This window comes from Paroedura picta, chromosome 1, assembly GCF_049243985.1.
Source record: "Paroedura picta isolate Pp20150507F chromosome 1, Ppicta_v3.0, whole genome shotgun sequence".
Taxonomy (NCBI): domain Eukaryota; kingdom Metazoa; phylum Chordata; class Lepidosauria; order Squamata; family Gekkonidae; genus Paroedura; species Paroedura picta.
Window position 1 is genome coordinate 27,348,399 of NC_135369.1, and position 12,041 is coordinate 27,360,439.

The 12,041-nt window shown below is 43.5% G+C and overlaps 1 protein-coding gene across 1 annotated transcript in view; it reads right to left on the reverse strand.

Moving 5' to 3' along the window:
* ASXL2 (ASXL transcriptional regulator 2) overlaps positions 1–12,041 on the reverse strand; it is an 81,808-nt gene that overhangs the window by 59,243 nt on the left and 10,524 nt on the right. Inside the window, exon 2 of the mRNA XM_077330725.1 lies at positions 1,466–1,548. Coding sequence (XP_077186840.1) covers positions 1,466–1,548 — 83 coding nt within the window. The remainder of the gene's footprint in view (positions 1–1,465; positions 1,549–12,041) is intronic.

A 12,041-nucleotide genomic window follows, 5' to 3' on the forward strand; every position in this document is an offset into this window, starting at 1 on the left:
TCCACAGGATGACTCTCATAATGTCTCCGAGTTTATTAAAGTCCACCCTACAAAAGTCTAACATACATATCTGACTACAAAAGGAATTCTAGGAGAACATGGTCACTGCCCCCAGGATCCCCATATCCTACATCCCATCTGTTCTCACATAGCGGTTTTCTTAGAGCTCTCAGCCTTACCTTACAACCGTCTGTTGTCAAAGAGGAAGGGAAAGGTGTTTATAAACCACTTTGGGATGCCTTTGGGTAGGGAAACCGGGATATAAAACCCCCCAGCTCTTCTTTTTCCTCTGCAATTTTTGTTTTATAAGGTGGTTCATTAATGCTGATCATTCTCAACGGGCTGCAGCTTCAGCACTCTATGTTTATCTCAAAACTAACAATTCTTACTAGTAAAAGATTTGCATCCAGGTTAGCGATATAAATCGAATGGCAGACCATCTTCACAAAGCCAAGTGCCCGATTCTAATGACTCACTGACCAAATGAAGAAACACTCTGCCTTTGAGCAGGTTTAGTGATGTCATCGCACAACTAAGTCTGAGTGGTTTAAATGAATGATCACACTTCCATAGAATTGGAAGGGGCCATACAGGCCATCTAGTCCAACCCCCTGCTCAAGGCAGGATCAGCCCTAAGCATCCTAAAGTAGTGATCCACAACCTGTGGGCTGCGGACCACATGTGGTCCGTCGACTAACTGGAGGTGGGCCGTGAAGGACGCCTTCTCCCCCCCCCCGGCCCTTTACTTCATCCACGATCCGGCAGGCGCACATGGGACTATCTCGTTGCAGAGAAACAAGCTCAGGGTTCCCATTAATTTGTCATTGTCATGAGTTAAAATTTCCATGAAAATAAAATGTTCCTTATGTTCGTTATTGTGGCGTGTCTGTATCTTATTTTGAAGGGATGTTTAAACATAACGATCAGAGAGCGCTAGGGCAGTGGTTGAGAGCAGAGGAGTAAACTACCCCCCCCTCTGGGCTTCAGTAAAATTGTCAAGCGTTGAGTGGTCCCCGGTAATAATAAGGTTGGGGACCACTGTCCTAAAGCATCTGGACTTACAGCAAAGTAAATGCTTCCTGCTATCAAGCATCTCTCCCAACAGAGCATATAAAATTATCTTATTTGGATGGGGAAAGCATGGGGCATCCACAATTACAAGCCTACCTTCTCACAGTGCTAAAGTAAAGAGGTTGAACATCTGTTTGCCCACCCTCCGAGGTAACGCAGATAGTGTCAAAGTCAAGGATTCAACTGCTGTTTGAAGAGAGAATTCCATACATATTAGACTGTTTCCTAGATAATGTTAGAGGTGCTGCTAGTGAGTGGATGTCTTGATTAAAGTATGGCCCTATGACACTAAAGAGAGATATCAAGTAATTGGCACTACAAGATACACAGCAGATTCAAGTGGACTTTAGAACAAGTTCATAAATTTCAAAATTATTCTTCCATTAATGCTCACCTAATCTCCTTCAATCCTTCTTTCTGGATAACCTGAAGGATCTCTTTATGGCTCATAGGTGTGTTGGGATTCTTCTCCAGGACCTGGCAGGAAAAAAAGCACATAGAAAACAGACATTTTAAAACAAATTGCTTTGACACACAGAGGAAAACTGCCTGCTAAGCATCCCCTTCGTATCCAAAGATCACCATCTCCCATATTTTCCCCCATACCACCAGGCTCCTCAAGTGGCCACTATTTACTTGTTCAGCATTAAGACTCCACCATCCCTTAGGGATGAGTCACTTCAAACAGCTGCCTTCAGTTTTCTCTATAGAAATTAGTGTAAATCAAAAGCTACTCTGTGGCATGTTGATACTGAGCATCGATTCTGGTTTCCTTTCAGCTCAAGTGAAGCCTGCATCATGTATAAATGATCAACATGCCCTATAAAATTGTCCATAGTGCAGAACAACCGTCATCACCATTCCACCTCCCTGTTTAGGTGTCTACTGGACATGAACATGGAACTGACAGAATTCTAAAAATGCTATCTTGGCAGGCCTGGCTTTCAACATTCTACCTTAGCTTTTGTTCCAATTAAATTTCCCAATGCTGAAGTGTACAGAGGTACATCAATGCAGCCAGTTGCAGCCATCAGCTCTTTCCACCAAGGTTTCAGGACATGACAGAAGGCCAACCTAGGATATATTATAGTCTGAAAACCATGATTCAGGAAGTTCTTTGTAAATTAAGTAGGTCAGTTTGTCTCCAGTAGAAGATTGCCCCAAAGCATACTAAAAGCAATAATTATCTCTAGGAAAATGTAAGACCCAGCAGTTATTCAACATTGTCTCTAGCCCTTTGTAGAGATAAAGAAAGACACAGCAGCCCTTAAACACAGCCAGATGGGCAGTCATTTGAAATGACGCATAAAGTACAGAATCAATAGAAGTTAGTATAACTCAGGGTCACGTTTCACTGTAGACAAAGTACCTTCCTTATGCCATACATAGAAGACCACCCTAGCTGAGAGGGAAGCTGTTTTAGGAGAAACCCTTGCCAACTGCACACCATTGCACGTGCATATGCTTTGTTTCCTTGCTGCCTGCAAATATAACAGGCAAGGCCAGAGTTGCAAGGCCTTTTCTTCAATACCCATCCGTCTGTCTTCTAAAGACAAGGACTCACAAGAGGAAAGCCTTGGCAGAAAATCTTTGTGAACTGGTTCATGGGGAATAGGAGATTCTTCAGATCTGCTGGTCCCGGTCCATTTGGGATCTAGAACAGCTACTCCCTCCTAGATGAAATACAGACTTCCTAAATACAGCTGGACTGTGCTGTTTGGCACAATGTACATAACTTGGCAAGCAAGCAAGCAGCTGCAGAGTTTTCTTCTCCCGAGAACAAGGAAAGAATTACAAGCTATTCTTTCTCTAAGCAAAATGAATATTGAACTGACCTATGCTGGCGTAAGTGGTTCCCATATCGCAAGAAAGGAAAAAAAGCAGGATGTATGGTGCCACACATAGCAGTTCACAGCATCTCAAGGGTCTTATGTTTCTACAGTATTTTCCATTTCAGCTGAAATTAATTTTTGTCGCTTTTATTTGAGAAGAGGGGAGAAGTATCCCACAGGCCACTGACAGAAGAGTAGGGCCATATGGCATGTTTTAAAAAAATGAAATGTGCTCCAAGTCCACAGGATGAGACAAATAACAGATTTGAATAACCTCTTGCAGGAGAGGGATTACAAACAGCTCCCTCTAAGTATCAGAAAGTAGATGCTTGGAACATCAATAACATGTTTTTCAGTTCAATAAATTTAGCTCTTATACCTGTTGTGTTACATTTCAAGATGGCCAAATTGATGCAGAAATGTTTTCTTTTAAAGCACAAGACCTGTGGAGAAATGCCTACTATCCCAGAATTCACCTTGATATTACAATCATTGGGACAACAATCAGCCCATGAACAACAGCCCAGCTGGAAAACAAGAAGCTGGCAAAAAGGGGGAGCATGATGGAGCCATCAACCACCAAGTGGTTATGCTAACAACTCTAAGCTGAAGCAGGACAATGATTTACCATTCCATGCCCTGCTGGAATGAGACACCCAAGGACAGAGAGTGAAATAGACAAGCTGAGAGACTGTAAACATTGTTTTGGGACAGGAAGGTCACCTCAAGTGGGGGAGAGTACAAAGATTGGGATTTAAAAAAAACAACAATCTCAAAGCATAATAAAGAACTTCTATTCTACAGCTTCTAACCATGGAGCCATATGCCATACAAGTCCTCACCTGAGGACTCCACCTTGTCCATGCAGCAAGGGACAAAGTGGAGAGTTGTTGAACTTTGTAATGTAATGCTGAACTTTGTTGTAACTTCAAATAAAGCTCTCCTGTTCTAATTCAACAAATAGTTTAGGATAAATTCCGAGTGTGGGGAAAGGGGATTGCAATTGTGTACTTTCAGCTTTTCTTTTCTTCCCTGCTTAGGCAATACTTGAACAGAAATTCTTTATCATACTAGCACATGCATCAACCAATTTTTATCAGCAGATCACTGGCAGTCTTCAAGCAAAGGTTGGATGCACACTTTTCTTGGATGCTTTAGGACAGTGGTCCCCAACCCGCGGGCCGCGCTGTGAAGACCTTGGCGCCGGGCTGTGGCTCCTCCTTCCCTCCCCCCCGAAGCGAGAAGCTCGCGGCCCGGCAAGCTTCTTGTTTCGGGAGGGGAGGGAAGAGAAGCTTGCCGAGCCACAAACTAATCGGCTGCTTTAGCGGCCGATTTGCTGGTGGCCTGGAGGGGCCGGGAGGGGGAGCCGCGGCCACCGCCATGGCGGCGGCAGTCCGCACATGCACATTTGCGCTGGGGCTGCCGCGCGTGCACGGGCCCCCGGGCCGCCCTCTCCCCCCACTACGGAGCAGCGGTCCGCAGCGGCCAAAAGCTTGCGGACCGCTGCTTTAGGATGCTTAGGGCTGATCCTGCGTTGAGCAGGGGGTTGGACTAGATGGCCTGTATGGCCCCTTCCAACTCTTTGATTCTATGATTCTATGATTGGTTGTGTTGTTTTTTTAAAAAAATACAGCAAAAAGGGAATGGAAACCATGATACATTTCACAAGGAAGGAGCTCCTCATAATTTTCTGGATCAGAAGTGAGTCTTTCATTTAGTCAGCCTCCATTAACCCCATAACACATACAACAAGCCCACCAAACTTCTGCCTTTTTCACTTACCTCATCTGAACAACTTTGTTATTCTAACCATTTCTGCAAAAGAATAAACACCTGCATACACAGGGACTATATCACTCCAATTCGTGGCCCATCTGCCCCAGCTTAATTAAAGGTCCTGGCACTGAACTTTAAAGTCCTGTCTGGCTTGGGACAAGCACACCTGAAGGACCACCTAACCCCTTACAAACCTACCAAACACTTCAGTCATTTTCTAAGGCCCTGCTCTAGGCCCTGCCTTTTGAGATTAGGTGGACAGTAGCCTTCTCAGTCATGGCAGCAACCCTCTGGAACACCCAGGGAGATTCACCTGGTTTTGTCTGTTGCCATCAGCCATGAATAGATGAAGACTTCATTTTATTTGGCACTCCCTTAGTGATTCCTTCCCTTCTATGATTTAATTGTAAAATTTATGCTTTTGTGCATGTATTTCAGATCTAGTTTTGTTTAAATCATTGTATTTTTGTTGGTTTTAATTAAATCACATTTTAAAAATTAAGTAGGTTTTTAATCTGTCTGCCACCCTGGTGGCCCTGATGAGGCACAAAGGCAGGGTATAAACCTTGCAAATAATACTACTGCCATAGAATTATATGACCATCTCTGTATATCCAATGAGACTTTTATTCAACTTAAACCTCTCTTTCCTTCATGTTAGCCAGCAAGAAAGTGGAATTTCAGTTGTAGAATTTGAGAGGGGTGGTATGTAGGCAGTTATTACTGAAAATCCCAATTTCTGCACCCAATGCAAGTCTGATGCTTTTATTTCTATGGTCTTTTCAGCAATGCTTCATAATTCTCGGTTTCTTTTGCTTGCAACACAAGGCTTGGCACTCTTCCTTTGAATCTGCACTGCAGGTGTCTTCTTGCAGCACACCAGAGCCTCACAGCAGACAATCACAACGCACTTGAGAATGAGAACAGAGCCAAGCAATTGGCTTCAATGTGTTAAATGGTTCCAGCAAAAGCTCCTCAGATTTACATATTGGACAAGGAGGAAAGGATGTGCGTGTTAACCTTGCTTCCTTCAGCAGCAGAAAGAGCCCAGAGGTTTTTTAATGTATTGTTTGAACAGGCACTAAAAGAGACTGACAGCTCTGCTTCTTTGTACAGTGCTACTGGGCTTCCATCATGCAATCCTCTGCCTATCGAAAATCCAAAGCAAGGAAGGCAGAAGCCTGCATGGCTAAGGCAGCACATTCTTAGCACGCAAGAGCTGGTTCCTCAATAAAATTCCAACACTGACCAGAATTCTGGTGCCAAACCAGAATTGGCTACAACAGTGCGTGCAATTAACTCCATTAACACAGAGACTACAGAAACATTAACTTTTATGCTGATTTTGCCAGGAAGGAATAAACAGGCAAAACACATGCCCTAAATGCAGCAATGCTGCCAAGAAAGTCCAAGATACCACACATAAATCGTTGAGGTTTCAGACCAAAACCTTCCTATGTTTGCAGCATCTTCACTTCAGACATTTATTCCAAACAAGGGTACTGGTTTTAAATGGGCTCTGCTAGCTGAATACTCATCTGAAAACTCCAACAGACCCCTGATAGACATGACCTATATGGCCAGGAGAAAGAAACAGACTAGATACAAAAGTCTGGCCTCCCTACCTAAATCATGTAATATCCACCTACCGACTCTATCAAGAGCGCACTTTACGTGCCCCTTTTTCACTAGAGGTGACCTTACTGGAATGGTTAATTTTTTAACTTAAATTATGTTGGATTTTAGGACTTTATATGACAATTTTGTTGTTTATTGTAATGATAGTTGTGAGCTGTCCGAACCTCTTGGGGAAGGGTGGCATCCAAATGCAAAAATAAAATGTCAACATAAAATTAGTCTCAATTTGATAGCAAAGTTGTTTTTATCCTAAAAAGACCCCATTGTGAATGCACCTTCAAATAACTCAACCCACAAGATACGCTTTACAGGCATCTGCCCATCAAAGCAGGAGCACATGTGATCTGACAAGCAAACAAGGAGCTTTACAGTTTCAGCCACCAAACGGAGGCTGACTGCCCCAATTAAAACCTTCTATGGTACTGGAATGGCTCTATACAATTCTGGACAACAGAGGTAGCAAACTAATATCATATTTATGTATCAACACACACACACTTTATATGGACTGTATTACAACAGCAAGAAATAACCATTTGCCACCAATATCCAATTGGAGCTGATTAGCAAGCATCTCCCAAAAGAAACTGAAATCTCACACTTGCATTTTCTTGCCTTCTCAGTCACAAATTCATTCTAGCAAAAGCAGCAGCATTGCTTATTACCTCCCCTCAGCACAATCTCATATGGAAAACCTTGTTCTTGGATTAGAGCTTCACTATCTGCCTTCCATTCCCCAAAGTTTGTTTTTCCCCCTCTTCCATAATCAATAGAGCACTGGCATTCAGATGCATTCCTGAAGAGCAAAGGCATGTGCCTGAACATTACCTGCCAATTCATTTCCACTGATACCTTTCAACAGCCTTGCTGCCTCACCTGGTTGATGCCACAGCCTGGGCATTCAGAATGTTGCGGGTCTTGCTGCGCTCCATCATTCTCCTCTACGGTTATATATAATTCTTGTGGAGTTATTCACACCTCTCACATCAAGGTCAAGGAGGATTTATACTCTTTCAGAACACAAACCTGTCTGACTTCTTCGACATGTATTGATTTAACACAGAACATTCTGTGCATTCTCTCCCTTTCCAACTCAGCCCCAATTTCTTTAAGGCCACATCCATTTTTCATTTTAGAAAGCAAAAGCAAGCAGTTAGCCACCCTTGGCCAGGCATCATGATATGGTACTGGCACACCAGTCCAGTGAAACAAGGCTGCCAGCCCCATGCAAGCATCTGTTACAAATGTTATCAGGTCACGCTCAGGTTCCTAGAACTTTTCCAGTTGCTCATGTGGCAGGTCTATGATTTGTTGAAGTCCTGGAGGCAGCAGCAATTAGCCCCTTTAACTTACTTGGGTGGAAACCTTTCTCACTTCTGCTACTGGTGTGATAGAATCATAGAATCATAGAGTTGGAAGGGGCCATACAGGCCATCTAGTCCTACCCCCCGCTCAACGCAGGATCAGCCCAAAGCATCCTAAAGCATCCAAGAAAAGTGTGTATCCAACCTTTTCTTGAAGACTGCCAGTGAGGGGGAGCTCACCACCTCCTTAGCCTATTCCACTGCTGAACTTCTCTGACTGTGAAAAATATTTTTCCTGATACTATGCTAAAGTTGACTAGGTGGCTCCCAGTCCTGTGCTCTGGTTGAAGGAGGATAATATAAGTTGCAGAATCTGCACAGCCCATAGTTTCAGCTTTATCAGAAAGTTTACATCTGTTAACCCTTACATCTGTTAAGATCAATGGGCCCCCTCAGGCTACGCCATTCCATCCAAGGACCCCTTTCATGGATGGCTGTGGGGAGGCTGGAGGATTTTTCCTTCTACTATCTTGTGTTTGTGCTTTTTATAGTTTTAGGGTTTTAATGGGGTTTTATGGGGCGTTGTCATGCAATCCGCCTTGAGTCCAAGAAGGAAGGCGGACTACACATTGAATGAATGAATGACCTGCCCACTGCACAATAACAAAAACACGAGTGTTGGCAGGAATTCTCTTCAGAACACTGAATGGGCCTTTTTCACAAGACTGTCTTGCCCATGAAGTACTGAGGAGGCAGGGAGTGAAAAATCTCATATTGACGAGCGTCTAATAACTGGCTCTGTGACTGATATAATGACACCTTTCTCTTTCCTTGAAGAATACAGAAGTAAAAGAAGAGCCAGGTAATGCAGATCATTCCCACCGAGAAATAAGGTGGTGCCAAAAGCAAGACAAGAAGGGGAGACAGATTCTAGGAGGCTTGACCCAGATTAGTGCCCTTCTGACTTATCCAATTAGCCAAAAGCTCTTCAAGGTTTTAATTAGAATCAGGGTCATGAGGAAAGGAGAAGCAGCCCGGTAATTAGAGACTGTCTGTGCAGGTGCATGTCTGAGCTCCCTTGGCCCCTTAATTTCTTTCATAAATATTGTTTACATATAACTTCAGAGCATTCTCCTTTACCTCAACCAGCTCGCTTGCAGAGGGCAATGCAAAAAGAGAGCTGCAGCTCTGAAGTGCTCAACCATCCACTGATATTCACAAAAGATGCCATTCCCAAACAGGCATAGATAAAAAAATATAGACGCACTGGGAAACCAATATGGCAATAAAATATCCAAACAACTTATATAGAGTCTTCAATAACTTTTTTATTCTTATTGTTTGACACAAGGTCATGCTCACGATAGCTAAACTTAGCTTGTGGCGCTTCAGACCTTATACTCTATCGAGAGATTCCTTAATAAGTTGAAGTTGGTCCTTAAATATAAAAACCATTGTCCCTTGAAAAAGCTGTAAGGCGAAACGCATTGGGACTTGTGTGAAACAATAAGAATAAAAGAATTTCTAAAGAGAGAAGACTCTATATAAGTCCAATTTGGATATTTTATTGCCATATTGGTTTCCCAGTGCGTCTATATTTTTCTATATTTGTTTCTTCACTGGGACCCACCCCTCCCAGTTCATTATTTTTGATTCCAAACAGGCAGCAAGCCATATTAATTTTTAGGAGCCACCTAATGTGTCAACAGAAGGATGTAAGGATATGGAAAAGGGAATGTTCACTAAACAGAGATGAAAAATTAGCTTGGCAGTTTCTAGTGCCCACTTCACCCGGAAAGCAGCTAGGGAAAGTAAGTGGAGAGATACTTATTCAAGCCAGAACCTTTGAGGATGGAGAAAGGTAGGCTGTAAACATTTTAATTTTAAAAAATGACATGCTTCCATTCTGGACTGCAAAAGTTTTCTTCTTGCCCCCATATTTAAAGAAGAGGATTATGCCATCTCTATGCATCAGCACTCCAAAGTTTCAAGTAGCTAGGAAAGTCTGAAAGGATACCAAGTACCTCTTCAACATTACATCAACCACCTCACAGACACAGAATCACCAGCTTCAACCCAATGATTTAGAATACAGAGCAAGTTTCTTGACATCCAAAGGGCACTTATGACACAGCACAAAACTGCCACTAGGTCAATGTCAAGAAGATCCAGTTTTAGGGCCTCTTAGAGTTGGACTATAACCCATGAGGTCCACATTAAAATGTCTACTCTGCCATGGAAGTCTACCATGGGTGACCTTGGGTCCCAGCTTAACCAACCTCATGAGTTTGTTGTTGCAAGAGTTAAAGAGAGCCAGTTTGGTGTAGTGGTTAGGAGTGCGGACTTCTAATCTAGCATGCCGGGTTCGATTCTGCGCTCCCCCACATGCAGCCAGCTGGGTGACCTTGGGCTCGCCAGGGCACTGATAAAACTGTTCTGACCGAGCAGTGATATCAGGGCTCTCTCAGCCTCACCCACCTCACAGGGTGTCGGTTGTGGGGAGAGGAAAGGGAAGGCGAGTGTAAGCCGCTTAGAGCCTCCTTCGGGTAGAGAAAAGTGGCATATAAGAATCTACTCTTCTTCTAAACAGTAAATGGAAGGACAATGTTGTAGACCAGTTTGGGTCCCCACTGCAGAGCAAGCAGGAGTAGAAGTAAACAATAAGAAAAAAAACACACAAACAAAACTACACAAGTAATTTAACCTCAGGTTGCAGGCAGTCACATTGGCTTCTTCGCCACTCTTGAGAAACTACTGTCAGATGTTTGGTCAGTTCACAATGGAAGAATGAAAAGCCAAGAGTTTGCCCTGGTTGAGAGGACTAAACTAGTACGGTATTAGCAAGGTTCAGTATCAAAAGGATCAGCATCAAAAAGGTGGATGAGCAGATTTTAATTTAAACTAACTCCTGCAGGAAAGCTAATAGGAGCCTTTGGTTTGGGATAATTCTTTTGAAAGAGATTGTGTGATAAGACTATTGGAAAAACCTTGGCAATAATAAGCTAGTACTTCAAAATGAGAATAGATTGCAATGGAGGGCTGGAGGAGAACAGCAGCAGTAAAAAGGCTTTATTGTCCTAGTACCAAGCTTTCTAGCTCCCCTATTTCAGCTCAGAGGCTTCTAGCATCAGCACTTAGGCAGCTGTATTTGCCCCCCTCATTAAGGATCTTGGCCTCCATTTTCTTCCCAGCTCAGGGCCCTCAAAGTAGTAACAGCCAAATATTAAAACAAATTTTCAAATAGCATATTCACAGTTCAGCAAGACACAAACACAGGCACATACAAAAGACAGAGGGTCCCCGAGGAAACAAAAAGGAAAACATGGCAGAAGATAGAAGAAGAGTTGGTTTTTATACCCCATTTTTCACTGCCTGAAGGGAGTCTCAAAGCAGCTTACAATTGCCTTCCCTTCCTCTCTCCACAACAGACATCCTGAGAGGTAGGTGAGGCTGAAAGAGCTTCTGACAGGACTGCTCAGTCAGAACAGTGCCGTCAGGGTTCTGATGAGCCCAAGGTCACCCAGCTGCCTGCATGTGGAAGAGTGGGGAATCAAACCCAGCTTGCCAGATTAAAAGCTGCTGCTCTTAACTGCTATACCACAACGGGAAATGGGAAATAAACAAATTGCCCTAGGGAGGCAATTCCATAATTTCAGTGCCAGAGTGAAAAACTGGAATCTACCTGAAGTTTTCTTCTCTTCAATGGGGCAAAGTCATCCAAACTGGTTAGGTTATACCTCTGGTATGGCTATGCAAATTTTGTGTGGCTTCCTATTGGAGCAACCTTAGGATAGCCTTCAGGTCATGTCCACACTCTTCTGTGTGTGTCTTCTAATTTTGTTAGTTCCATAACTCTTTTTGCTCCCGTTGTGTATTCTTTTTAATATTTTGGGGTGGGTGGGAAATGGATGACTTTGACCCACTGAAGAGAAGAAACCTTCAGGTAGGTTCCAATGTTTAATTCTCCTTCAGTGGAGGAAGTCACCAAAAGCTCCACCTTCGGGCGGAATGGAATGCAGCATCTAGTCTACCACCACCTGTGGCAGCACCCTTCTGATAAAGGCCACTTCTGCTGATGTTGCTTGGTCTATTCTGTCATCAACCCAGAGAACCAGTTTGGTGTAGTGGTTAGGAGTGAGGACTTCTAATCTGGATGCCAGGTTCGATTCTGCGCTCCCCCACATGCAGCCAGCTGGGTGACCTTGGGCTTGCCACGGCACTGATAAAACTGTTCTGACTGAGCAGTGATATCAGCACTCTCTCAGCCTCACCCACCCCACAGGGTGTCTGCTGTGGGGAGAGGAAAGGGAAGGCAACTGTAAGCTGCTTAGAGCCTCCTTCGGGTAGGGAAAAGCGATATATAAGAACTAACTCTTCTTCTTCTAATGCTTGACAAAAGTTGAAAGTGACACTCATGTTG